General features: G+C 58.4%; 3 protein-coding genes across 8 annotated transcripts in view; 1 reads left to right on the forward strand and 2 right to left on the reverse strand.

Moving 5' to 3' along the window:
* The first annotated feature begins 342 nt into the window (after window positions 1-342).
* Window positions 343-8,725, forward strand: ZFP92 (ZFP92 zinc finger protein). The gene is made up of 6 exons (XM_032846382.1): window positions 343-360; window positions 5,692-5,742; window positions 5,904-6,030; window positions 7,082-7,186; window positions 7,503-7,574; window positions 7,695-8,725. Exons 2-6 carry the CDS (start codon window positions 5,710-5,712, stop codon window positions 8,723-8,725), a joined length of 1,368 nt encoding a protein of 455 aa, XP_032702273.1. The 5' UTR covers window positions 343-360; window positions 5,692-5,709.
* An 11,122-nt stretch (window positions 8,726-19,847) lies between these two features.
* Window positions 19,848-22,373, reverse strand: TREX2 (three prime repair exonuclease 2). 2 transcript variants are annotated; one of them, XM_032846295.1, is made up of 2 exons: window positions 21,346-22,373; window positions 19,848-20,835 (listed from the first exon to the last, which is right to left on the reverse strand). In XM_032846295.1, exon 2 carries the CDS (start codon window positions 20,799-20,801, stop codon window positions 20,091-20,093), a length of 711 nt encoding a protein of 236 aa, XP_032702186.1. In that variant the 5' UTR covers window positions 20,802-20,835; window positions 21,346-22,373; the 3' UTR covers window positions 19,848-20,090. The 2 variants fall into 2 exon arrangements, with proteins under 2 accessions (XP_032702186.1, XP_032702187.1); XM_032846296.1 differs by having other exon boundaries at window positions 19,848-20,859.
* An 822-nt stretch (window positions 22,374-23,195) lies between these two features.
* HAUS7 (HAUS augmin like complex subunit 7) overlaps window positions 23,196-26,435 on the reverse strand; it is a 28,463-nt gene continuing 25,223 nt past the window's right edge. For 3 of the 5 annotated variants that reach the window (XM_032846290.1, XM_032846293.1, XM_032846294.1), the window contains one exon: window positions 24,416-24,671. In XM_032846290.1, the coding sequence (XP_032702181.1) occupies window positions 24,442-24,671 (230 nt within the window). In that variant the 3' untranslated portion in view covers window positions 24,416-24,441. Of the gene's footprint in view, window positions 23,338-24,415; window positions 24,672-26,435 lie in introns of those variants that run through there. The other 2 variants (XM_032846291.1, XM_032846292.1) reach the window with 1 other exon arrangement.

Genomic DNA, 26,435 nt, shown 5'->3' on the forward strand with positions numbered 1-26,435 from the left:
ACCCACGGGGGGAGCTCGGCCAAAGCTGCCCCTCCCCGTCCCAGCGGCGGACGGCGGCGCGCTGACCACCGCTACCCAAGTCCTCGAAGCAGCCCAGATGGGAAGCAGAAGTGCCCCAGGGCGCTCGGGGAGTCAGCCCAGAACCCCAGTGGGACGCGCCGGGACCCGCGCGGGGCCCCGCCGCCCTCCCGCCGCGACGCGCATGCTCCATGCCCCCCACCCCCCGCGCCGGGTTCCCACGCCGCCGCCGCCCCGGCCCCGCCCGCTCCCCGCCCGCGTCCTGGCCCAGCTCGTCGGCTCCGGACAGACGACGGACGGCCTCGCAGAACGTGCCTCCCGAGAGCAGCGCCCACGGACCAGGTCGAAACCCAGCCGGGAATCCCGCCATCTCCTGGGACCGCTGTCCCGGAGGGCTTCTCGGAGGCGGCAGCCTTGGCCTCGGGCCTGCCAGAGGCCGGGGGCGGGGGGGCGGGCTGGGGCGGCGGGGACTAGGGGGAGCGACCAACGCGGCGGCCCGCGGAGCCCCAGTACGCCGGCCTGGCAGGACTGTGGTGGACCAGAGCGGGGCTCCGTTTGGGCAGGGGCCGAGGGGGCGAGGGAGAGGGTCCCGGGAAAGGCAGCCAGTGTTTCCTAGTTTCACGCCTTTGGCTGCGGTTCGCCTCTGACCCTGGGGCTGGCCAGAGAGCACCGGCCACCCGGCGGTAAGTTTGGATTTTTGCGCCTCTGTGTCTGGGAGCGCTGGGCAGGCTGGCGCTGTGAGGTCGCGGCGCTCCCGCCTAGGGGCACCTGGCGACCTCAGCAGGCACAGGCCTGGAGCGTCCCAGACGTATTCCCGCGGCTATAAAGGGTGGGGGTTTGTGCCCCCTCGGTGGTGTGAACCGTTGGTGGAGAGGCGCACAGCAGAAAAGGGCCTAAGGAGAGGAAGCCCGCGGTGGTATGGAAGGCCCCCAAGAGCAGGAGAGGGAGTGGGCTGAGCTGAGCGAGGGAACTAGCTCGAGGGGTCCGCCAGTCCACCAGCTCCTCGCCGAGCCACCAGTGTCGACCAGGCTGCTGCAGGCCTGTTAGGGAACAAAACAGCCAAACTCCCCCCAGGGTGGGTCCAGTTCTAGTTGCACCGCACCAACCATAAACAGCAAACATTTTAAATTCAGAATTATAGAGTGTGTTAAATGGTGGTAAGTGCCATGAGGAAAGCAGAGCAGAGGAAGGAAGGTGAGGAGTTGGGTTGCGAGTTTATGTAGTTAGGTGGTGAGGTTTCTGAAAAACTTGAAGGAAATGACAGAGTATTCCACAGAGACAAAACAACCAGTGCAAAGGCCCTGAGGTATGAGTGGTGGCATGGTGTGTGGGAGGGACCGCTCAGAAGACAGTGTGGCAGGAGTAGGGAGCAAACGGGTGGGAGGAGGGGAAGGCCAGGTCAGAAAGAGCCATGTGGGTAAGACAGGAACCCCAAGGAGGGCTGTGAGCAGAGAAGGACAGAATCCCATTAGGAGGTAGCCGTCTCTATGACCAGTTCAGCCTGTGTCCCCCACCCCCCAGGGCAGGGAGACATCCGTTGCGAGGGTGAGGTTCAGAGGGCTTTGCTGGGTCAGGCACCGTGGAGGCCCTGGACTGACCTGTGGCCTCCCTAGGGCCCCGGGTCCTCAGGCCTTTCCACCAGGTGGGTGGCAAGTGATGCAGTCCCCCTGGGGAACGCTGCCGGAGCAAGGAGGAGGCGGTTGGGGTCTTAAATTGCCAGACCTCAGAGGAAGTTTCACCGGGCCGGGGGGGCGGGGGTGGGGAAGAAGCGTGACTGCAGAGACCCTGCGTCACTCCTTGCCGATGAAACAGCCCCAATTCTTGATCCTGCCTGCGTGGGATTGCTGACCGCCTTTCCCGTTGTTTGTTTGTTTGCTGTTTTCTTTTTCTGGGGAAACAGCCCCATCTCGTGGTCTTCTGTAGACATCAGCACTGAAGCCCACTGGCCGCCTCTCCCCTTTCTGAACCGTGATGCGTTTCAGTTGGCAGCCTGAGCCTCTCCTGCCCCAGGGGGGCGGCCCCACATCCTTGCCTTTACTTGGGCCAGTCAGCAAGCACGGTGGGATTCTGCTACCCTCCTAACCCAGGCAGACTGGGCCTTCCTGGGGCACTGCTGGCTGATGGACCGTCACCTGTCTGCCTAGTGTCGGGTTGCCAGGAGACCTGAGCTTCGGGGCCTGGAATCATCCTTCAGCCTCTCCTTTGCCCCGGTGGCCCACCAGGGTCGTAGGAGAGGCCCCTCTCCAGTTCCACAGTCTCCTGATTCTTCCTTAGGCATATGTCCCATTCCTGCCCGGGCGTTACTCGGGATCAGGGTCTGTGAGAAGAACTTGCCATGTCTCTCTTTGCAGGCTTGAGGGTATGGGAGACTAGGTCTCATGGATGGACACTTGGGTGTGGCCACTGCGCATGACTGGCCCCCTGGATGCACCTTGTGGCGTCGAATTTCAGTGTCGGGCTCTGTCTGCAGGCTAACCCTGTCCGTAGTGTGTTTTCCTCAGGAAGTCACAGCTCAACAATCTCTTCTCTCTTGGGAGCTTGGAAGGGACCCCAGCAAGTTGTGGGAGGTGGCTTTCAATTTGCGTATTTTCCAAAATGGCTCATGACCCGGCAGGACAGTCATGGTAAGGAAAAAAGAAGTTGGTGCTGTCCTTCAGAACGTTCTGGTAGTGGCCTGAGAAGCCTTGCTGCTATCAGTATTCTTCGCCTGCACACACACCTATAGCTTGTGCCAGTCCCCTGGTGGCTGACAGCGTGTCATCATGAGGCACACGTGACCTGTGGACATCAAGATTATTTGACAGTGACACCTTTTGCCCCTCCCCCTCTTTTTTTTCGTTGAGACGGGATTCACATAACATAAAACTAGCCACTTCAGAGCCAGTGACTCAGTGGCATGAAGCACATGAAGCAACCATCCCCTCTTTCTAGTTCCAGAACCTTTTTTTTTAAGATATTTATTTATTTATTTGACAGAGAGATCACAAGTAGGGAGAGAGGCAGGCAGAGAGAGGAGGAAGCAGGCTCCCCATGGAGCAGAGAGCCTGATGCGGGGCTCGACCCCAGGACCCTGGGATCATGACCTGAGCCAAAGGCAGAGGCTTTAACCCACTGAGCCACCCAGGTGCCCCAGTTCCAGAACCTTTTTATCCCCCAGAGAGAAACCCTTTCCGGGAAGCCAGTGCTCCCAGCGCCCTCCCCCTCAGCCGCTGGCCCTCCGGATTTACCTGTGCTGGAGATGTCACACAGTTTGTAAGACTTCAAGCTTTCTTGATGGGAAATCACAGGTCAGTGACATTCGGAGTGATCAAAGGCAGACATCTTTGTTACAGCTCCGAAGGAGAGGAGGCGGCCACGTGGGGCCTTATGGGGCGGGGGGGGGGGGGGTTGGGGGGGGGGGGGGGGGGTTAGGGGGGGGGGGGGTGGGGGGAGTGTGTTTAGTGGTCCCAGAGAAAGGAGCCCCAATCAGGGAGATACTTGGGGTGGGGGCTTAGCCAACTGGCCAAGAAAGGCCGAGAAAAGAGAACTTTTCGACGTAACTTGGAAACTAGGTCAAGATGGCTCTTGTGAACTACTAGATGACGTCACATAGGCGGAATCGCGCAGCATGTGGCCTCTCGTGTCCATGCCTGGCTTCTTCCACGGAGCGTGAGGTCTCCAGGGTTCATCCACACCGCAGCACGGAGCAGTACTTCCCTCCTCTTTATAGCCAAACAGCATTCCACCATGGGCACAGACCCCGGTTTGCTGGGTCCCTGTCTTGGGTTCTTCCGCCCTCTGGCTGCTGCCGGGCAGGCTGCAGTTAAACCCGGCGCGTTCGTTTTGATGTGAAGACCTGTGGTCAGTCCTCGGGAATGTATACTCAGGAGGGCAATTGCTCGGTCACGTGATGGAGGGACCACCAGACGAATCTCCCTTTTCATCGCGTGTGCCGCTGCGCAGACAGACAAACAGAGCACAGGCACCCACCTCCCCGGGTTTGCCGGAGGCCTCCAGCTTGCCTTATTGGCGTGTTTCTCTTTCTTTCTGTTCCTCCTTTCCCCTGCCCCTCCCTCCTTCTCTCGGTCTCTCTCTCTCTCTCCCCGTCTCTCTTGCCTTTGTTTTTACGGAAATATTTTAAAGTAAGTTTACATGCCATTTTCTCCGTAAGTGCTTCTCGAAGGACATTTCATCCCATGACCCGCTGCCATTATCCGGCCAACACATGAGCTGCACCGGCCCCACAGTCACCCCTCCAGGCCCCCAGTGCCTTTGAGTCCTCTGTCCTGCACACCAGTGTCTCACCAAGGACTCCCGTTGCACTTGACTGTTGGCCATGACATCTCTTTTCCTCTAGAACAGTCTCTCTTGCCAGCCTCCTCTTTTTGCCATGACACTGATATGAAGAGGAGACCGGGTACAGCCCACCATCTACACCGGGCTTGTTGCTTCCTTGTGGTCTTCCCTCTGTCCCCAAGATCCTTTATAAACTGGGTGTGGGCTTCCAAAGCTGCATTAGAATCCGGCCAAGCTTTGGAAGAGCCTTGTGCACTCCCCACGGTGCCATCCCCACAGCAGGCATGTCCCAGCTCTGCCCAGGTTAGCTTTCTGTCTTGTGACCAGCAGCAAACAGGGGAAGACATTTTGACATCACGTGGCCATCCACTTTCCCTAGGTCTTTCACCCGGTGGTTTTAGTGTCCATTCTGCTTTAAGAGATTCTTTCCATCTTCATCGGATACATGAGTTTATTAATTCTCAGCCAATGCTGATTGAAAGCTCATCACTGGTGATAAGGGACTCGGCTGCAGTTTAAATGCTGCGCCACCCTGTCCCCTCACCCTCTCTCCTGTAGCAGAAATAAGCTGCGGTCGCCCAGACAGCATAAGCATTTGCGGCCCACTCCGGCCGGCCACCGCCTGGTTCCTCTGCTTCCCCAAGGGGGACTCCACCTTGTGGCCTCCCGTTGGTGGTGACAACAGCCTTGGAGCAAACCTTCCTTTGCCCCACTGTTTTCCAGTATTGAAAATTGATGTGGCGAAATCTGATTCTGTCCGCTTTGGCAATGACATGCTCTTCCCGCCCTTAGTGTGAGCCCCAGCTCCTGTCTGTCCCCAGAGTGCCCACGCGGCCTCACCTTCTGGACACCCCACCCCGCCCCCCATTTCAGCACCATGACCGCTGAGCTTGGACCCATCCGAGGGCCGGATATGGGCCAGGCCGTTAGCCTGCTGCTCTCTCCACTCACCCCCAGCCTTCAGCTCCGGGCCTGAAGGTCCCCCCTTCAGAGAGCACCCCTCTCCCAGCTAATGTGGGCCCCTCCAAAGTGCATCTCACTATTCTGATCTTTCTCTTTTCCTTGAGAGTGGGACTGCTTCAGGCGGAGTGGGGTGTGTGTGTGTGTGTGTGTTCTGGAGTTTTTCTGTAAGGACCCCAAGCCGAAAGGAAAAGGAGTCAGCACTAGAGCTTCCAGGAACGGCTGGGAAGTTGGGGCAGGGGCGCTGCTTCCATGGGAGGAAGGTTTCATACGCCCTGTCTGGCGGCCCACCACCCTGATGAGGAGAGAGGACAGGAGCCCACAGAGACGTGCGGAAGTCCTGTCCCCCAGTGGCTGTGAACGGGACCTCACTGGGCTGAGGTCATGCTGGAGGAGGGTGGACCTCATCTCATACTTGGCTTTTTCCAACCCCGGTAGCTTCTTTGCACCCCTGCGATGGCAGCCATTCTCTTGAAGGCCAAACCCAAGGTGAGTGGAGCTCCCTGACTTTCCCCATTTGCCACCTCTTCGTGTCTCCCCTTAACTGCTGAGTTCTCTGGGTCTCCCTGCCCCCAGTTTAGTTGCTGCCCGCCCATTCTGAGATTCATGGGTATGAAGTCCCCTGCAGCCACAGGAATGATTTGTTTTAGGTGCCAGTGTCTTTTGAAGATGTGTCCGTGTACTTCACCAAGACAGAATGGAAGCTTCTGGATGTCCAACAAAGGATTCTCTACAAGACAGTGATGCTGGAAAACTATCGTCATTTGGTGTCCCTGGGTAAGGATCGGACACACATATCTAATCCCCCTACTCTGTTTCTGTTTATTTTTAAGTTTCTTTGTTTGTTGGTTACTGTGAGCCCAAGAATAAATGCATTTTCCCATCAGAGCAGTAATCTCCTGGAGCCCGGCTTTTGTCTCAGTAGGACAATTTTTAGCCAAATGGTTTTGACCTGCAAGTGGTAAATGCGTGGGCCCCCATCGAACTTATTTTGCATCTAAAATCACATGTTAAGTAAAAGATAGACGCGCATTATCCTTGAATATTTATATGCTGCTGTAGACTTTTTTCATGATCAAGGTGGAATTGTACATTCATTTCATGTTACGGAGTTCAGCTGCTCTTTTTCCTTGTACCAAGGCTAAGACGTGCACTCGGCTCTCCGGCCTACAGAAACCTGGAAAGGAGCTGGGCAGGACCCCTCCACACACCCACAGACACCGCTGCCGCTGGCTTGCAGGGGTCTGTTTGCTCCATTTCTTTCCTACAGATTTCATCTCCCTCATCCAACCACACAGAGGGAGACTAGTTTCTTCCCCTTGGTTCTTTCTGACCCTCACCATGCAGATCCAGGGCTCAAAGGGGAGTTCTGGATTTGTCCGTTGAGTTTGGCATAAAGGGACTGAGCCATCTGTTCTGTTCGATGATGGAAATGGGGCTTCGGCTCTCAAGGCGCAGGTGTGCCTCAGTTCTGTCGGTTCCTGACCCTCCCTGGGGCCCTTGTGTGCCACCTTCCGCGGATCCCTGCCCTTAGTCCCTTGGGATCTTCACACAGATTCCCCCATTTCCCACATGCCTACTGCCCTCCCCGCAGGCCAAATAGTAACATCGTTACGCTCTTGACCCCAGTCCCCATGGACTTTGGACTGCCCATGGCCACTGGGGGCTCCCATACGTTCAAATTCTTTTGCTTCCGTCAAGAGAATCTGTCCTTGCTCTGGACCTGCAGTGGCGCTCTCTTACAGGCTTCTTTGTTCTCTGTTCCTGACGATAGGAAGGCTGGGCTGAGTACAGGAATGTCACTGATCTGCTTCATTTCCATGGACAGGATTTTTATCCACCAAGCCTCACCTGGTCTCCTGGCTGGAACAAGGGGAGGGGCCCTGGGCAACAGACGTCTGGAGAACACCGGCCACCGCGGAGATGCAGACAGGTGATTGTGGGGCGCCGGGCTGGCTGCCCTGAGCCAGTCACAAGGAGCAGCCGCCCAAGCAGGGTATTGTGACCACTTTGGGTGGGAAATTCCCTTTTGTGGCCCACTTAAATCGCCCAGGGAGTCCCCGTTGAGACCCCGGGTGAAGGCAGCACCTCTTGCCGTGTCCCTCCACTGCTTCCAGCTCCCTCCCGCGCCCCGTCCCCCTGTCCTGATCCGTTCCTTCTCAGCTTTGGTGTGGGCATGAGGCAGGAGAACGAACCCTAAATAGAGCTGCGGGGAGAGCGCCCCTGGTGGGTGTTCTGTGTCGTTACAGGAGACGGGATACAAACCGGGACGTCGGTTTCCGCACAGAAGCGTGGCCCCGAAGAACTCCCGGGGCCCGATCGTCGGGCGGGTGACGATCGCCCAGTGGCCGGGCCGCCAGGGGACGCGCCGGAGCAGGGCGTGAGACGGGCTCCCTCTCCGCAGACGGGGTCCAGCAGGGGTGACCCTCCCCGGGAGAAAGGTCCCGGCGGACCGTCCGGTGCGGCCGGAGAGACGCCGCAGAGGAGCAGCCCCCGCGTCGGGCAGGAGCGGGTTCCCGGGCGGCAGGGAGCGCGCGGCGCCGAGAAGCGCTACGTGTGCCAGCAGTGCGGCCGCGCGTTCAGCCGCAGCTCCAACCTCATCAAGCACCGGGTCATCCACAGCGGCGAGAAGCCGTACGCGTGCGGCGAGTGCGGGAAGCTCTTCCGGCGGAGCTTCGCGCTGCTGGAGCACCGGCGCACGCACAGCGGCGAGCGGCCCTACGCGTGCGGGGACTGCGGCAAGGCTTTCACGCGCAGCTCCAACCTCATCAAGCACCAGGTCATCCACAGCGGCGAGAAGCCGTACGCGTGCCCCGAGTGCGGGAAGCCGTTCCGGCGCCGCTTCGCGCTGCTGGAGCACCGGCGCACGCACAGCGGCGAGCGGCCCTACGCGTGCGGGGACTGCGGCAAGGCCTTCCGCCGCAGCTCCAACCTCATCGAGCACCAGCGCACGCACCGCGGCGACAAGCCGTACGCGTGCGGCCAGTGCGCCAAGGCCTTCAAGGGCGTGTCGCAGCTCATCCACCACCAGCGCAGCCACAGCGGCGACAGGCCCTTCACGTGCAAGCAGTGCGGCAAGGCCTTCCGCGGCTGCTCGGGGCTCAGCCAGCACCAGCGCGCGCACAGCGGAGAGCGGCCCTACGCGTGCCCCGACTGCGGCCGCGCCTTCAGCCGCCGAGCCAACCTCTGCAAGCACCGGGCGCTGCACCGCAGGGACCGGCCCCGCGCGTGTTCGCGCTGCGGGCGGCGCCCCCCGGAGCCCCGGGCCGCGCAGGGGGCCGAGCCGCGGCGGCCACGCGCTGGGAGCGGCCGCTGCGCTGAGTGCGGCCAAGCCCTCCGGGCCCCGCGGCGGCCGGGCCGGGCCCAGAAGCCCCGCGGCGGGAGGAGGCCCGCGGGGAGGAGCGACGGCGGGGCGGAGGGCGAGGCGGCTCCGGGTGACGTGGGCTGTGCGGCGGCCCCCCGCGCGGTGTGACCCGGCCGGGCTTCGGAACGGGGCGCCTGGTGCTCCTCTCGGCCCGGCGACGGTGCCTGCGGGCGCTGCAGGGCGTGCTCCCGGGCCCGTGGGCCTCAGGAACCCCTGCGACGGCGGCTGGGGGGCGGGGGCCGGGGCCACCCTGTGACGAGAGGCCCCCGCCCCCGGCCCCCGCCTCCCGCACCGGCGCCTTGGGTTCCTCTTGCGAGACCGTGGGCTTCAGCCCCAGACTGCTTCGTGTTTCCGGGTAGAAGCACTCCGAGCACTTTAATCCTTTAAGCGCCTGTCAGCGGAGGGGACTTGAGGGAACTCTGCGACTGGACTGTGGCTGGACTGTGTGACGTAACCGCAGACTCATCAGTTCAGAAATTGTCTGGAAACGGACTTGGGCAAAGACGTTCGTGGCCTGCCCCAGCCGGCTGGTCCTGCCGCAGGAAGTGATGTCTCTGAGCCTGCCGCTCCACGGGAAGGAACAGGACACCCCGCTAGCACGCTGAGCAGGGACCCTTTCCTTTCCCGGGCCACTTGTCCTTGTGCCTGAGAGCCACAGCTGCCCACGGGTTCCGCCGGCTGCTTCTCCGAGGAGCCGCAGCACCCAGCTCACATCTTCCCAGAGGCCTGGGGCAGGGCTGCATATGGGAGACACTCTGGTCTCTCACGGGAGGGGACTCCAGGCAAGCCGTGTCTTCCCTGCCCACCAGGCTCACCCTCCTCGCTGCCTTCTGCTCCTCCAGACCCCACCAGCGAAGACCACCCTGGCCTCTCCGCCCCACCTCCCCACCCTCAGTGCCTAGAGCTTCCCGCAGCGCTGCACTCCGCCAAGGCGCGGTCCTTCGGGAAGGCGACAAGCTGGGTTAGGGATTCGCATAGAGCGGCCGGCAGTGGCTCTCTCGTTGGATCTGCCTTTCATATGACATTTCTTATAATATTGAAGGTTCAGCTGCTTTGAATATTTTCGCATTCAGGAGTAATGGAAGTTAAAGATAGAGATTTTTGTCTCATGATTAAATAAGACTCCCCCACCCTGTGAGAAGACTTCAGGCAAGAGAAAGCCAGGCCCCTCCTCTCCCCCCTCCTCCTCAGCCCCACGGAGACAGGGCGGCTGGCAGTGTCCTCACCGGCTTGCCACCTCCTTGCAGCCCCCTTCACTGCCAGGCTTTCTGGCAGGCAAGTGGTAGGTCCCCACTGGGCCTCCGAGGAGCACGGGCGCCTACCCTGCCACACAGGGGAGGTTCGAGTGGACATCAGGACAGTGAGGGAAAACCTGGAGATGCAGAATTCCTTCCGAGCAGACATCTTGGAGCTCTGATCACTAGGATGACGCCAAAAAAGAGAGATACAGGTAGACAGAAACAAAGACATAGAGAAGTTTGATCTAGCTATATCAAAAAGAGTTTGATACTATTTATGGAAAGTTCTAGAGTTCTTATATCTTGCTTTTATCTCATAGCCCCTTTCACTGGGTCTGTGTCCCCTTGTCCTTTGATTGTCTTCTTTGTGTCACGTTCATGTTTGCTAGCACTTCAGAAACATGTGAAGTGAATACGGCCCCCTTAGCACTTTACCTCCAGCCCCATCTGAGGGGATCGAACGGATCTGCATCTTGGGGTTCTCCAAGGGAAAAAGAAGTATCAGCAACAGTGTCTTTGAAGTCCATGGGCCGGTCATTGGGAAGCATGTGTTTCCCTAAGGCACAGACGATCTTTGAAGGCAGGCAAGGGGTCAGGAAACCAGTCGCTGTGCAGAGCAAGGAACAGAGGCAGGAAGCCACACACGTGGACTCCACTCTCATTCGGTTCAACTGTGGCCTGACCAAGATTGGGACGACAACCACCACGTGAGGAGAACCAGACAGAGACCAGATCCATGGGCTCCCGTGTCCGTTTCCCTCGCTCTCATAAGTGAACAGCATGTGACATCATCCCATCTGTTCCACTGGACAAGCCAACTTCACTTCTACCGTGAACTCCTTCTCTCATGGGGCCCGTACCCAAAGGTGACTGGCTACAGGGGGTGATGTACAGGTGTTTTCAGCAGAGGGTGCTGGACATTTGTGCCCTGGTTTTGGAGCACCCAAAAGTTTCCAGGGTCCCCAAACGCTTACCCAGATAAATGACATTTAAAATAGCAATGCATCTTTTTGTCAGTGCTCTGTCTAATTTTGCTTGTCTTCATGACATTTTCACTGCAGTGTGATTATGAGTGTCATTTTCTCTCCTGTGTGGAATAAAAGCCAGACCACTTGCTCTCTGACACTTTGGACCCTTTGCAAGAGCTATTTAAAGGCCGTGGCTCTACCCCCATGTAACTGCTATATTGTCCTGACTGAATTCATTTACTTTAGGGGCAAACAAATAAGGAGGCTCTAAGAGTGCTGGCCTTGAACAGAGTCCTCTCGTGCTTTAAAGTGAGCGTATAGCAGTTGGGTTAAAGGTACCAGGAAAGACTCAGTGTGGAACTGCGGGGGCAAGCCGAGAGACTGTTTGGGTGAAGGTAAGGCAGAAACCTTGGAGGGAGACACACCTGGGAATCAAGGGCAGCCATCCGAGGCCGGTGGGACACCGTGACTCGGAGACCGGGAGGGCAGAGCGGCACAGCAGCACCGTGAGAAACACAGCTATGTCTTCCCTTCAGTTGCTTCTGTGTCTTTGGGCAACATGGCAGCACCCACACGCCCTCCAGTGTGGACCCGTGCAGCCCCACGTGGGTCTGGACACAAGGCGGCTCCGCCTTCACCCTTCTGGCTGGCCCTCGGGCAGCACGGGCGTGGCAGGACTGCCTCTGCCACAGACGACTCTCCGACGGCCCAGGAACCACTCGGGACCTTCACGCCTTTCTTTCCCCAGCCTGAGGGACACAGCCGGCCCTCACCCGCGGTGCTGACTGTGTGTCTTGCTGGGTAGCAGAGGTGACGACTGCGGTCCTGAGGCCAGAGCAGGGGTGAGTATCAGGGTGGCAGAGGTCAAGGGACTTCGGGCAGAACCGAGGGAAGGAGGGGAGCCCACATGTGGTCGGGAGCCCTGGAAGAGCAGAGGGGTTTCTGCAGGATGCTTGTGGGGTCTCTGGGAGCACAACGCAGGAAAGCCTGGGATGCCGGATGGAGAAGTTTGGTCTCTGGTTCCTGATGAGGAGCAAGTTTTTGTTAGCATGAAAGAATTATTCTCAGGTGGAGGAGGGGAAGTTCACGTACATTATAACACTGTCATCACCCAGACGGTTCTGATGTCCATTCCGTGCGGAGCCATGACGGTCTGGCGCAAGCAGCCACAGCCGACATTGTCAGGCATCCCATTTGCCGTGGCGTTGCCCCCTGGTTGCCTCCGACACAACGCTAGGGTGTCTGTGACTTCACAGCATGGGGCACACCCAGGCTGGGAAGTCACGGCTTCCTCATCTCTCTTACATAGAAGTGTAAGTGGCGTTTGTACACCTGCCAAAACGTCAGCACACTGAAGATGGTGACCACAAACACCAGCACCCCAAAAGTGACCTGCCTCCCTGCACTGCCGCCTCCCTGCCCCTCCTGGCTTCCCACTGCCACAACCGCATTGGCGTGTGTCGGTCCTTCACTCACGTCACACTGCCAAGCACCGTTCCACTGGCTGGATGGACCACGAGACCTCCTGGACACTGGCTGATGCACTTTCGGGCTGTTGCCCGCGTGGGGCCATGACATTCATGCACAGGGGTTGGTGGGGATACGTGGAACTCTCATGTCCCTCTGAGCCACCCATATATCTTCTTTGGTACAGCGCTCAAATCTTTCGCCCATTTATAATTGATTCGTTTGTCTTTTCATGTGGTTGGAAAGTTCTAGATACAAGTCCTTTGGCACACATGTTTTGCAAATATTTTCTTCCAGACTGAGGCTTGCCTTTCTATTTTCATAACAGTGCTTTTTGAAGAACAGACGTTGTTTTATTTTGCAGAAGCCCAGGGAATGGATTTTTTAATTTTATGGCTTGTACTTTCTGTGCCACAGTTAAGAAGCCTTTGCAAAACTCAAGTCACGACAGTCGGGCCCTCCGTCTTCTTCCGGGAGCCGTGGAGCTTTTGCTCTTACCTTTGGGTCTTTGACCTATTTGGACTTCATGTTCATGTGTGATGCGTGGTGAATTCACAATTTCCTTTTCTTCCGTGCAGGTGTCCAGCTTCTCCAGCTCCGTCCGTGGTGAAGGTGATCTTTGCTACTTGTCCGGCAGACTTCCACTTAGGTCTCAGCTGGAACTAGGTCACATGGCCACACTGCGCTGAAAAAGAGGCTGGGGAAAGCTGGGGACAGGACTGTCATGACCTGTCACCTGAGGCTGAGCCCACTGATGCCTTGAACAAAATTGGGGTCTTATCCCCAGAGGAGAGGCTGGAATGTAAATTGGGTGATGTTATGGATTGAATTATGCCCCCCCAAAAGCCATGTTGAAGTCTTAGCCCCCAGTGACCTCAGAATTTGACCTTATATATAAATAGGGTCTTTGCAGATCTAACTAGTTACGATGAGGCCCTACCCAGATAAACCTGGATGATGTCATCTCATGATGTTTAATCCACATATCCATATCCACAGAGAACCAATAAGGGCACATTCACACGGTCCAGGGTTTAGGATACGGACAAACCTTTCGGATGCCGCCCCCCTCGGCCCACTATAGACAGGAACATGCTTGGTGTGTTGGAGGCCATGTGACTGGGAAGCCAGTGCTGAGTCCCTTCTCGCTGCCCCCTGGGGCCCAGGACAGAAGAGGCACATGTGCGGGAAAGGTCCGTGACTCCCGGATCCTTCTCCTCTTTCTCCACAAACAGGATTTCCAGGTTCTCGACCGAACATCCCCGGCAGCCAGGTAAACTGCTCTGCACACCCAGGTTGCTGGGGTCAGAGAGCAGAGGTGTTGCTAGCCGTCAACAGCCAGCCCACCTCCTCCTACCGCCCTCCTGCCTGGCGGCCCTGGGACCCCTCCCTGCCACCACCACCCCGTCATCCTGGGTGGCTGGCCCAGCACTACCTGCCTTCTCTTCCCTGCCCATGGGTCAGGCCCAGGGCAGCTGTGCAAGCTCTTTCCAAGACCCCTGCGTCTGCCAGGCTAGTGGAAGTGAGAAGAGGTGCAGAGATAGCAGGTAGGGGAGCTGAGTGTGCGGGGGGCTGCCCCCTGCATCCAGCGAAGAACCGTCCTAGTGGGAGTCTAGGCGGTTCTGAGGACACCGAGCGTGCTTCAGGCCTGACGCTCGGCGTCGAAGAACCAGCCTGTAGCTCAAATGTGGCAGAATTTTCCCTGATGGAAGGATACCTTGCTCCTGGCCCTCCCTCAGAGCACTTGCATGAGAAACCGAAATAAGCCTCCTGCCAGCCTCAGAACCCAGGAAGGTTCTTCGCAAGGGTCCCAGAGGCACCTCTTTGAAACGCACTGTCGAGGAAGGTAGGCCCCTTGGCTCCCGCTCTAGCCTCTGGCCACCTGCCTGCCACAGAGACAAAGCTTTCAGTGTCCTTAGGATAAAGGCAATTCACTAGCCCAGATGGCCACCCTGGTTACCAGGAGAACTTGCCATGAACCAGGATGGGCGATCTTGTGATGTACCTGCATGGCCGGGTGGGCAATTCCGTTTAACACTTCGTAGTCACACTGTTTGCTTTCTTTTCCACACTTGTGAAGAGGACTGTGGGTGGGCACGACCTTTAGTTTCTCCCAAAACAGGCAGGGTTCAGGGGGAGGGGGCCGAAGTGAGAGGACGTAGATCTGGCACAGGGATGAACGCGGGCCCACGGAAGCACCGGCTTCTACCCCCCACCCCTTGCCTGTCTGGGACTAGAGACGGTCGCACTTCACACCACTTAGGAGACCCCAAGAGCTCGGGCTGCATCTGAGGGCAGATAAAAAGGAGATGGAGACTGAGCAGCTTTGTATCCGTGTATCCTAACTACCCTGTATGCCTACAGATCATATGCAAGGTTTTATACACTAGCCAGACCCCAATAAAGCTGGAAAGGAAAATTAAATTAAAATTCTAAAAACTTTTAAAAATTAAAAGAGAGATGCCTGGAATGCCAGCCACAATACAAGAAATAAAGAGAAGGGTCAGAAAGGAAAGACGTTAACAACCGATTAAAGAAAACCCCCTTGAGAAGACAAAGGCCCCTCAGCTCCAAACCAGATTGCCCCAGAGCTGGGCCATGCCTGGTGAACATTCCTGAACTCCCAGGATAAGTGGAACCTCCTAGAAGCTTCCAAACAAAAGAAATCAGCCACAGCAGGAGGGGATCCGAGTGAGCCGGCTATCCAGGCAGCTCTGGAAGCCAGAAGCTGGAGACGTGCCTGCAGCCCTGCGACTCCCTCCCCCAGCCAGTCACTCACCCAGCAGGGGACAGGAAGCTCAGAACTATACGTAGTAGAAGAAAAGCTGCTGGACCACACAGGGCAGAGGCCCCAGGGAGCAGCGGCAGCCATCACCTTGCAAGCTGGGCAGTGCTGCCTCCGTGTGGGGCAGAAAGCCCAGAGAACAGGCATGGTGCTGGTTCATTCTGTGTGTCAACTTGGCTAGGATAGGTTTTTGGTAAAACACCACTGTCAGAGTCACTGTGAAGGGATTTTTTTTCTTTTTTTAGGCGAGATTAACACCAAAATCAGTAGACTCCGAGGTGAGCAGATCGGCCTCCATAAATGCGGCTCTTCCCTGAATCTGTAGCCCCCAAAACTGTGTGGGCCCATTTCCTGGTCTGTTGCTCAGGAGAATCCCGACTGATAGAGTTATAAGCCTGGAAGCATGAACACGCAGCTACTAGACAGGCCAATGGACTGCAGTTAACACGGGACAGTTTCACATAATGTCACAGAATTGGATCGATGCAGTAGACAAAACGAGTCGGAACGTAAAGGAACCAAAGAGTACAATTGTCAAACTAGGTTCTGGAGAAACACAGGAAAGTGCATGAAAGGAGAGGCAGTTTTTCACAGTCTGTGGAACAAGTTTTCAAAGTTATTTATACATTTGGCTTCTCTTGTGGGTTGAGTAGCTCCCCCCCACACCCAAACAAAAAGACATGTCGGAGTCCTGACCGCCAGCACGTGCGAGTGTAACCTTATCTGGATACAGGGTCTACCCAGAGGCGATCGAGTTAAATGAGGTCATTACGGTGGGGGCCTGAGCCAACAGGACCGGGTCCCTCTAAAAGGGGGACATTTGGATGCAGAGACGGGCACGCGGGGGAAGGCCAGGTGAGGAGGGGGACAGAGCTCGACGTGAGGCTTCCCCAAGCTCAGGAACGCTACCGATGGCCAAGGACCACCAGAAACTAGAGGAGAGGCCCGGAGCCGACGGTCCCTCAGAGCCGGCAGGAGGAGCCACGCCTGCCCACACCTGGATCTCAGACTTCGGGCCCCCTGGTCTGTGAGGGAAGGGATTTCGCTCGTTTGAGCCACTCGGTGTGGGGGGCTTGGTCATGGCGGCCCTAGGAAACTCATACTGTCCCCAAACACCCTTAAGCAACACATCCTCAGACCATTACCCAATACAATTAGAAATACACAGTAAGAGATGACCACAAAGTCTTGACAACTCAGATAAGCTCTACTCTGCAAGCTTTATGTCCGTGAAGACATGAAAGCGAAATTAGAAACACCCGTAATGCAAAGCAAAGAGGGAGATCTCACTCAGGGAAACGTTAGTCTCTGGCCTCAGTTATTCAAGATGGAAGATGACAAAGGAACGTAGTTTTCCTCTTCAGAAATTAGAGGAAAAGAACAAAAACTAAACCCAAAGAAAATAGATAGATGGAATTAATAAAATTAAAAGTTGAAGTTAATGAAGCAGAAAACCAAAAATTTAAAAAGAAAAAAAGGATAAAGGATAAATCAAAATCTTGTGTTTTTTTCCTTTATAAAGACCAGTGGAATGTATAAACGGGAAAGGAGCTACTGCTGCAAACGCCGAAGAAACAGAAAGACTCATGGCAATACACCTGAACCCTTAGAGGAAACTGACTTTACAGACCGTAACACAACGCAGAGGCGCTAATGATTTTTTAGAGCAGCATCTGAGACCCCATTTATGCAGAATCACAAGCGTGTGTGTGTGTGTGTGTGTGTGTGTGTGTGTGTGTGTATGAAGTGCAGCTAAGTGTGTGGGAGGGGCATCTGTGAGGAGTGTGTTTGCAGTCCCATGAGCTGGTGTATGCGTGTGCGTGGAGGTGTGTGCATGGGGAGGGACGTGTGAGTGCGGTGCACGTGCATGGGCTAAGGCGTAGAAAGCAAGGTCCCCACAATGCCAACGCGCGAAACCCTCTCGCAGACACTTGTCTGCCCTATAGGACTGCTGCACAAGGCCAGGCTTCGCAGGAAGCGCCAACACCCAGTGGCCTCCCTGAAGAAACACAGCGTAATTACTGTGAGCATCCCCTACCTCCAAAGCTCACGGGTGTGCTGTGCTTTGTCCCATCTGCTGGGTGACACGTGGGCTGGGTCCAGCCCGGGACTGGTAGGAATACAGCCGCCACGAGCAGTCATGTGTGAGTCTGTGTGTGGACACACAAACTCATCTGTCGGCTAAGTGAGTACCTAGTAGTGGAATCACGGGGTCATGGTGGCAGGTGCACACTGGCCATTTTAAGACGCGGCCCGACTGCCCTCTACAGTGGTCGTATCCTCCAACATTTCTACCGGTTCTTCGGCGTCCTGGCTGACACTTGCCACCAGCAGACTTTTATCTCATAGCCATTCTAGTAGATGTTAAATGTCCAGGAATTCTGAGAGCTGATGGTGAAACACCACCATTATTAGAAATGAAACTATCTGAACGTTCACCTATATTAAAAACAAACGGGCTACTCGGAACTCATCACACCCTATTTCACCAGCTTACTGCCATCCCCCTGTCACAGCCAACAGCACGGCGCGCTCTGATGAGTCTCTCCCCGGCCTCGCGTTCCATGACACGGTGCCGGTGCCTGGAAACTGGCCTGGTGGACGGACTGACACCACCATGGGACTCGGCATACGCTACAAACCAGGGCTTGATCCTTTATTGCTTGGTTGATTGTGTAAACTTGAGTCTGTAGTCATTGCATTGTGACTAGCAGAAAAGGGGGTGTGTGTGATACTCTTCCAGTATCAAAAACTATGCTCTAGTTCAGCAAAGGTGTGCCTCGTGTCACCAATGAACATGGGAAGTTCCCACGTACATCTTTGTTTCACTTCCTCTTATTCATTAACACAAATGAAAATAGCAACCAACACTTACGTGGGAACCATACTCGTGTATTTACATCCTTCGTATCAGTAAAATTGGAAACTACTCACTAGTGGGGATATATTCACATACACGCACACATACACAGACCCACACATTTGCTTTCCTGGAGAGCTGCTGTCACCTGCCCAGCCTGTCTGTGCAGCACAGAAGGCACCAGGTTTGGCCTGGGAGGGTGCCCGAGGCCAGGAGAGCCCAAGGTGGGCCCAGAGACCACTCTGGGCCAGTGGCAGTGGCCATGGATCAGGCCCCTCCTGACTTGCCTGTTGAGTGAGAAAGGGACCCTCTTGGCATCAGCACCTCAGCTAGATAATGGAGACCCAACCCAGCTTGGGCACCAGGGATCTGAGGGTTCCTGGCTGCCTCAATCCTGGTGGTGCCCCTACTCTCTCAGCTCCGGCCTGGTGCAGGCTCTGGGGCCAAGGGCCCACTCTTGCCTGGCCTGTGGCCCTCTGCCAGGTGGGTGTTCTCCTGTGCAGGGAGCCAACCAGCCTTCCCTGGGAAGCCCAACAGCGCACAGACCACACTTCCTAACTAGCCCCCACAAGTCCTTCCCGTACTGTATACCCTCGCCCACTGCTGCCATCCTGTCCTTGGCTAGACCAGGGGCTCCCCTCCAACCGAGCCCCAATCCCGTTGCTCTTCTCCCCCTTAGTAGCCATACTCCCCCTGAGGCCTGCTATGGTCCATTCCCCAGAAGGCAGCCCGAGAGGCACTGTAAAAACACAAATCAGATTTTTGCCCCTCTCCTGCCTACAACTTCCTGTAGCTCCCCATTACCCTCAGGGCCAGCCCAGACCCCCCTGAGGAAATGGGCATGGCCCCAGGTGGCCACTGCCTGTGTTCTGATCTCACCATTCTACCCCACACATTGCTGTCGCTCTAGTCACTCTGACCTACTTAGAGTAGCCCCAGTGGGCCTGGCTGGCTCAAGGCTTTGCTCCTGCGGAGTCACTCTTGGGTGTGGCTGCCCCACCCACCCCAGCCCTTCTCATCTGCTCTCCCTGTCTCCCAGACATCCCGCCCCTGCCTTGCCCCATTGTTTGTGACACAGGCGGGGCCCCAGAGGCAGGTCAGCTTGCTCCCCGAAGCCTGGCCAAGCCATAAGGGACACAGGACCCAGGACAAACTCCTTCCCAGGTGCTGCCGTCACGGTACCGGCCGGTCCTCCTTTCCTGCACACGTCAGGCGCCCCTCAGCCCACACGCACCGGGGGGCCCTCCTAGAGACCAACTTGCACATGTAAGGCCCTTTCCGCGTATGTGCCTGTGTGCAAAAGGGGGCGCCTCCCGATTTCTCCCACAGCCGGAACAGGGCAGGCACTGTGCTGCTCTACAGGCCCATCTTTCATCCTGTTGCCACCGCGCAGGGCAGGGACAGAGGCTTCGGGAGAGGAAAGAGCTGCCCAGGATCCACAAGGAGCAAGAACTGGAGCTGGGCTCTGCGCCTAGGCGGGCATGGGGCTCTACGGGCACAGCACCCCGGGCTCCCTGGAGGCTCTCCTCCGGTTCCATCCCCAGCTCAGATTCAGGGTCCCCCCCACCACCAATTTCCTGAGCCTTGGGGGTGACGATGCAGGGAGTGGGAGATGAGCAAGGCAACAGCAGACCAGAAGAGGAGAAGGCCCGTGGTGGGGGACCCCCAGCTCTGCCCGTCAGCCCCCTGGACCAGCCTCTGAGCAAGGGATCCTCACCCACACACCCACCCGCCAAGCATAGGTCACAAGGGGGCGGCTGGCGGGGGAGGGGAGCTCTGCTCTGGCCTGGCTCCCCGCCTGCCCCCTCTGCACAGGGCGTAGAGGGGCAACAGGAAACTCACTGGTGAGTGGTTGTTGATGTTTATTGAGACCAGGTGAAGGGCAGGAGCCTGCAGCGGCAAACCACTAGAGCACAGTCTGGGGGGGGCCAGGAGAAAGCTCTCGGGCCACAGGGCTACACAGGCCAGGGCCAGGAGCAGGCCCTACACACACCCAGGGCTAGCGGGTAAGAGGACGGGGAGGGACAGCGGGGCACTGGTCTGGGGCTAGCTCTGGGCCCCAGAGCCCGACAGAACGGTCAGAGCCGGTGCTGCCCACGGCGCTGGGAGTGGGCCTCATCCCCGCTGGGGGGTGGAATCGCCGAGCCCCTGGCACTCAGGCTTCGAGGCTCGGGCCATCAGGTGGCACATACATGGGCTCGATGTGGGCCCAGCTTCGGGCCTGCTCGTCGGCCCAGCCAAGCAGCTCGGCAGCCCGGTGCAGAAAGACCAGGAGCAGCGTGTGGACATCGCCCTCGGCCGAGTGGGCTGCGCTGGGCTCCGCCTGGAAGTAGCGGCGGAAGAGGCTGCCCAGGCTGTAACCCTTGCAGCCCTGGGCCCTGGTGCCGTGGCTGTGGGCGCGGTCCAGGCTCCGCAGCGCGGGCAGCGTGTCCAGGCAGACGGTGTCCGCGGGCAGGCGGGCGCCCAGGCGCCGCAGTTCCGTGCACAGCAGCGGGAAGTCATAATCAAAGCCGTTGTGGGCCACGAGACAGAGGGGGCCCTCCTGGCGGCTCAGGAAGGCCTGCAGCGTCCGCACCACAGCAGCGTCGAAGCCGGCCTTCCGGCACCGCGCCAGGCTGGCACTGCTCAGGCCGGTGATCTCGCTGGCCTTGGCCGTGAAAGGGCGCTCCGGGCTCATGCACAGCGTGAGCTTGTCCAGGACCCGGGGCAGCACAGGGGCACCGGCCTCATCTCGGTCCGGGTTCTCCAGGGCGGAGCGGTGCACTGCAAACAGGGATATCTCAGCCACCTCAGGATTGACATTGGGAAGCCCGGTGGCTTCCAGATCCAGGAAGACGAAAGTCTCTGCCCGGGGCGCCTCGGACATGGCAATGTGCTCACGGGGACAGCAAAGCCTAAAGCTGCCAGGGCAAGAGGCACAAAACCTGAGGGCCAGAGTGATGGGACTGCCTGGGCCCAGCCACACACAGCTGATTCCAGGGCCAATGTTCCAAGCCCCTTTGTCCAGGATGAGGCCTCCTAGGGCCTTGGCACCCTCTCCATTCTGTGCCCCAGTCCCTCCCTGGCCACTGTCACTACTACCAACTAGTAAACAGCAAAAGGTAGGGCCGGTCTGCACAGATCCCGGCCCGGAGGCCTCTGCCACCTGCCTCCAGGTACCTGAGAGGCCAAGTGCACAAGGCCTGTGTCACCAGGGACCCAGGGAGGGGCCAGCCCGGGATGGTATCTTCACTGAGACACCTTGGCTGGGAGCCTGCAGTCCTAGGGTCATTGGTCGGGAAACAGGCAGCCAAGCCTCCTTGGTTTGGCCTCCTCTGGCCTCCCTGGCACACCAGGTGCCTTCCCCAACTGGGCCACCTGCCTCTGGGCTCCTGGCGGCTGTCCTCACCGACCCTGCTGCGCTGGCTTACCTGGGGCGGGTGCTGGCCGGCTTCCTGGGCTGCTGGGCACCTGTCTCCACACAGGCTGCTCCAGGCGGCCTTTAATCAGTGGCCGTGGCCCGCCCCCAGCTGCCTGTTGGGCAACGAGGAGGCCTAAGGCCGCAGGACCTGTGCAGCCAGCTCACCGCCCCCTCGCTCACTCACAGGCTGCTAGACACACGCCCTGTGTTTACAAATTGGAAAGCAGGCTCCTGGGCCACACGCAGCCTCCCCACAAGCCGGGCCATGGGCTGGAGGAACGTGTCATCACAGGCTCAAGGAGGAAGCACGAGCCATCCACCCAGCCTGGCCTCCAAGTCTGACCGGGGCCAGGACTTAGCAGCTGAGCTGGGGCAACTCCCAGCAAGGTGGCAAGTCCCTTTCTCCAGAGCAGAGCTTCACCCGTGTCACAGGGACCAGGCTGGCCCTCATGAGGCTAAAGAGAGCTCGGGAGAGGGCAAGAGGTGCCGGCATGTGCCGTGCTTAGCCAAGAAAGGGAACGGCCCCCTCGGGATGGGACCCGGGTGTCACCCCAGTGACCTCAGACACTTTCCACACTGCCTGGCTCCCACAGGCTCTCACAGGCTCGCCTACCAGCAGGAAGGGAAGATGGTATCTGTTTCACGGGCACAATGACCCATAATATCTAAGAGGCCTTTAGCAGAGGCTGCCAGGAAGGAGGAAGAGGCGAGGCCTCACCTGGCAAGCCACGTGGGCTCCAGCTGAGCCAATCCTGCCCCACCAAATGACGAAGGATGAGCAACAGGAAAGGTGGGTGTACGAGGCTGCCTCTGCTGCACCCCCAGCCCCGTGGGAGGGGGAGTGAAGGCCAGCCCCTCAGAGCCCAGACAAGAAGGCCCTCCCTGGCCAGAAAGTGGGCGGCATTGTCCCGAGGACCTCGTTCCAGAGCAAGACATGTCAGCCCTCAGCAGTGGGTGCCCACAGGCCCAGCCTCCTGCCAGGGGCACAGGCAGGCAACTGAGAGGCTGGCTGCGGCCTGCCCGCTGCGGGTCCGCACCAGTCCCTTGGCGGGTGAAGCTGTGGGTGCAGCCGGCCAGCGGTGAACCTGGGCCTCCGCCAGCGGTCTCCTTGTCTGCAGCGCCCACGGGGGGCTTGATGAGGTGAAGGCACAGAAACAGGTGAGGCCCAAAGCCAGGGCGGGCCTCTGCAGTGGACCAAGTGTTGGGAGGGAGGCCCCTCCTCGAGGCCCCTCTGGCCTGTGGCTGGGCTGAGGGAGGCAGAGGCCCCACCAGTCATGCCTGTTCCCGTGCTTGCAGGGAGGGAGGTGGCCGTGACAGGTGCACTGCTCAGGGAGATACTGGGTCACCCTGGGAAGCCCAGAGAGCAGCTTCCTGGACAACCAGTCAGGCTACCGGCAAGAATGCCCCAGGCCGGTGCAGGGAGCCCTGGGGAGGAAGGAGGGGGGAAACACGGGCCCTGACCACTGGATCCCGGATGGGGTGGGTGCCCGTGGCTGGGCCGTGGCCCTCACATGGGACCCCCAAAGGCCAGTCACAATGGATGCAGCAGGGGGCAGTCAGGTGCCACGGCGAGGTGCAGACTTCTGGGGCTTGACATCGCCCAGTTTAACTGGGCAGGGAAAGGGATGGAAGAGGGGCACGGCTAGAGCCGCCTGGGACGGCAGGAAGCCCACAGCCAGGTGCGGCCCGGGATCCAGGGTGCCAGCCGGGGAAGAGGAGCCGATGGAGCAGTGGGGCACCCTGGCCCCTCAGCTCCGGCCAGGCGGCAGGAGGAGGCAGGCGTGAGGCAGCTTCCTGGAACCCGAGCCTTCCGTTCTCTCCAACTCACCTCTGCCTCCTCCCTCCTTCCCTCCCAAGCTGCTTCTCCTGCCCCAGGCTGGCCCTGCGCCCCCCGCCCCCTGGCTCTTCGGCGGGAGCTTCCTGCTCACAGCCTACTCCATGCCTTTCTGCAGACTGTCATGGAAGATCTTGTATTTCTGGGTTAGTTCTTCCATTTTGGTGGCTGCAGAGAAAAGAAACAAAACAAACAGCAAAGTGATTCCTCGTGCTTCCCATCCTGGAAGAGGCCACTACCTGCCCCCACCCCAAGCCCTTCCTCAGCCCCAGGCTTCCCTGCGCCTGACCCTCGGGGGGCCTGCAGCCTGGGTGTCCAACTGCCACCGAGATCCCGAAGCTGCTGAGCCAGAAGCTGCTAGGAGGTCGGGGGCTGAGAGCAGAGAATGGAAGGCCCTGGGGGCTCCAGGCTGAGCCCCAGGGCAGGTTCTACTCCCTGGGCCACATCCCTGCCCGCCCCGACCCCCACCGCAGAGCCCAGGAGCCAGTGGCTCTTCCAAGCTGCATCTTCCTGATGCAGGTAATGAGCGCAGGGCGCCAAGTACAGGGACTTCCGCTCACTCCCCTACCCCACCCGGGGGACTCGCTCTTTGCTTTGGTTTCACAGGTTAGTGGTGCCTTCACTTAAATACACACCTATTCCCTCCTCCACCAGCCTGCCTCTCTGCCTCCGGTCCGGCCCCTGCCCCCCAACACGGCAAGGTCTTTAATCGACATTTGGTCCCGCCTGTCCAGAGGGGGACACTGAGGCTCAAGCATCATGCGGTGTGCCTCATGGTGACGAGCAGGCCCCAACGCCCCTCCGCACCCCTCCGCTTGTCATCAGCGCTCCCGCTGAGTGCACTCGACTGTGCTTCCTGTCCCTATCACCTTCCTCCTCCCGTGGGGTCTTCCTAGGTCCCTTCCAGAGTACTCCGCCTCTGCCACAACCCCCAGCCTGTCCACTCTGCCTCCTGGGGCCGCCTCAAAGCTGGGTACCCGACCAGCTCACACGTCCTGGGCTCTCTTGGCCAGAAGCCAAGGAATTAGCCTCCGGAGGCCACAGTTCACGCTCTGAAAGCTTGGACCCCGGCACATCGGGGTTCCAGCCTCTATTTCTCCCTCCTCCTCCTCCTCCGCAGGGCCTGCTAGCCACTGGGATTGGCCCTCATTTTGCTGATCTATGCATTTTCTCTCTATTCTTACACACTTGTTTGCCTGCTCCTGCTGTCCTGCCCCCACAGAGCTATCGCCCTTGATTTTTTTTTAGCACTCTGGCAACCACTTTTAACTTCTAAGGGTCTTTGCTTGTTTTCCTCTTTGTTGTTTTCTCATGGTTTTCTAGGTTAGGGTGTGCTGGGAAGCTCTCGTTTCTGAATGACTTTTCCAGGTCTTTCTTCTCTGTTCCATGGTGCTGGGCCAGGCTGGGGAGAGAAGGCCTGGGAAGCTGCTGTGCTGGTCTCGCCTCGCTCTGGTGGAGACACCTGTGTCCCACGTCCTGCACAGTGTTTCCCAGCAGGGGCTCTGCAGGCGGGGCAGGGGGGACAAGGCAATGGACATGGCCATCATGTCATGGACACTTGCACCAGAAAAAATTGGGCTTCAGTTGGGATGCTGAAGCCATGCCAGGAGCCAGGAGTCAATTTCTTTATGAAAGGACAGGCAAGAGTCTCACTGGGGGCACCACTCTATACAGACTGGCCTTGCTCACACCCTCTGCTTCCGGCCCACTCCCCACTGCCCCCTCCCCCTGCCCCCCAGGGCTGCTGGCCACACGGTCCTGGGACAGCAGCCCATCTACCAGACAGGCCCCACTCTTCTCCCCTCGTCTGTGGCTTTCTCCAACTCTCCGTGTTGGTGCTATCAACTCCCCTCCCATGCTCTCCGCACTGAGGCAAATGGGGCTTCAGGTCCACTCAGCAGAGATGGCGACTGGTGAACAATGATGAGAGGAGTGGCCCAGTCCATGTCACCAAGGCCCTCTCCACACACGCAGCAGCATGGCTCAGGACACAGGCCCAGCGGGCACACCCAGCCCCCCACTGCAACGTGGGGATGTGCTACCAATGGAGCCTGGCTACTGACACACAGAGAGGTGGCCCAGCCTCTTGTCCTGGGGAGGGAAGGGCCACAGACACGCAGACCTCCCATAGCTGCAGGCCCTGAAGAGGCCACAGGCTGAAGCCTTGGGTTCGGTCAGGGGGGACACAGGGAAGGCGGGAAGGCCATTCCGACTGGCCCTGGCATGGAGTCGGCATGGACTGCTTCCCTGGTGTGTCTGTCTGTGGCCCAAGAACTCATCTCAAACAACATCTGGAGGGGCCGCGCTTTCCCTCCCCACTCTCCAGACCCACCAAGGGGGCCAGGATCTCAAGGGTGAGTCTGTGGGGCACCCCGCAGAAGGAGGGGGAGGGAGGGGTTCACACAGCTCAGGTGTCACAGTTAGCCCTCCAGCAGTCCTGTGAAGGACACTAAGGACCATCATTCCATTAATGATGGCATTTTATTAACAGCAATTATGTATAGTGGCGGGGGGAGTCACAGTGACAGTGGTGACTAGGATAAATGTTAGGACAAATTTTAAAATGGATGACCTTGTGGCAGGTCTGTCAGAGAGAAGAGACCCCGCGAGTGCCTGGTATATACGTGGCAAGGCCAAGAGCGGCAAGGCAGCTGGCTGCCCACGGAGAGGGCTGGCTGGCAAGTCCACACAGAGGGAGGGCTCAGAGGCTCTGTGACCTTAAGGCACTCCTTGGGGGTGCCCTGCAGGTAAACATTTACAAGCAAACATCAGGACTTGGGAGCAGGTGGGGAGTGGGGGTTCTGAGGAGTTCCGCAGGCCTGGCAGTGTAGAAGGCCACATGCACACCCAAGGCTGTGCCAGTTCCCAGGAGAGGACGGACAAGGACCTGAACGATCGCCTCTGGCTGACCTCGAGGCTCAGAACAAGCAGGACGTGAAGGAGAAGGAAGAGCCATCAACTGTCTGGCTGAGTGCTAATGAGAAGCGAGGCTACCTATCCAAGAAACTCGGCGAACTCCGAAAGGGAGAAAGTCAAGGCCATCTGCACCAAGACTGATTTGAATCTGACTGTCCAGAGCCAAAGACCAAGCGGCTCTTGAGCCCCAGAGGAGCAGAGGGCCCATGGAAGGGTCTCCACGGGGTCCACAGCTGGGTTCACATCACAAGCCAAACACAAGATTCCTACCCAGCTCTTTAAGACTTTGCCAGCTACAGGGCGATGAACACGAACAAATGACAGACACGCATGGCAGACGAGTCTCCCAG

This window comes from Lontra canadensis, unplaced genomic scaffold (genome assembly GCF_010015895.1).
Source record: "Lontra canadensis isolate GAN:19392208 unplaced genomic scaffold, GSC_riverotter_1.0 scaffold174, whole genome shotgun sequence".
Lineage (NCBI taxonomy): Eukaryota > Metazoa > Chordata > Mammalia > Carnivora > Mustelidae > Lontra > Lontra canadensis.

Bases quoted from the DNA above. Each gene is read 5' to 3' on its own strand.
- ZFP92 (XM_032846382.1), top strand. From the start codon at position 5,710: ATGGCAGCCATTCTCTTGAAGGCCAAACCCAAG. The intron at 5,743-5,903 runs GTGAGTGGAGCT...GATTTGTTTTAG, and splicing joins TCTTGAAGGCCAAACCCAAG to GTGCCAGTGTCTTTTGAAGA. The intron at 6,031-7,081 runs GTAAGGATCGGA...TTCCATGGACAG, and splicing joins TCGTCATTTGGTGTCCCTGG to GATTTTTATCCACCAAGCCT.
- TREX2 (XM_032846295.1), bottom strand. From the start codon at position 20,801: ATGTCCGAGGCGCCCCGGGCAGAGACTTTCGTCTTCCTGGATCTGGAA.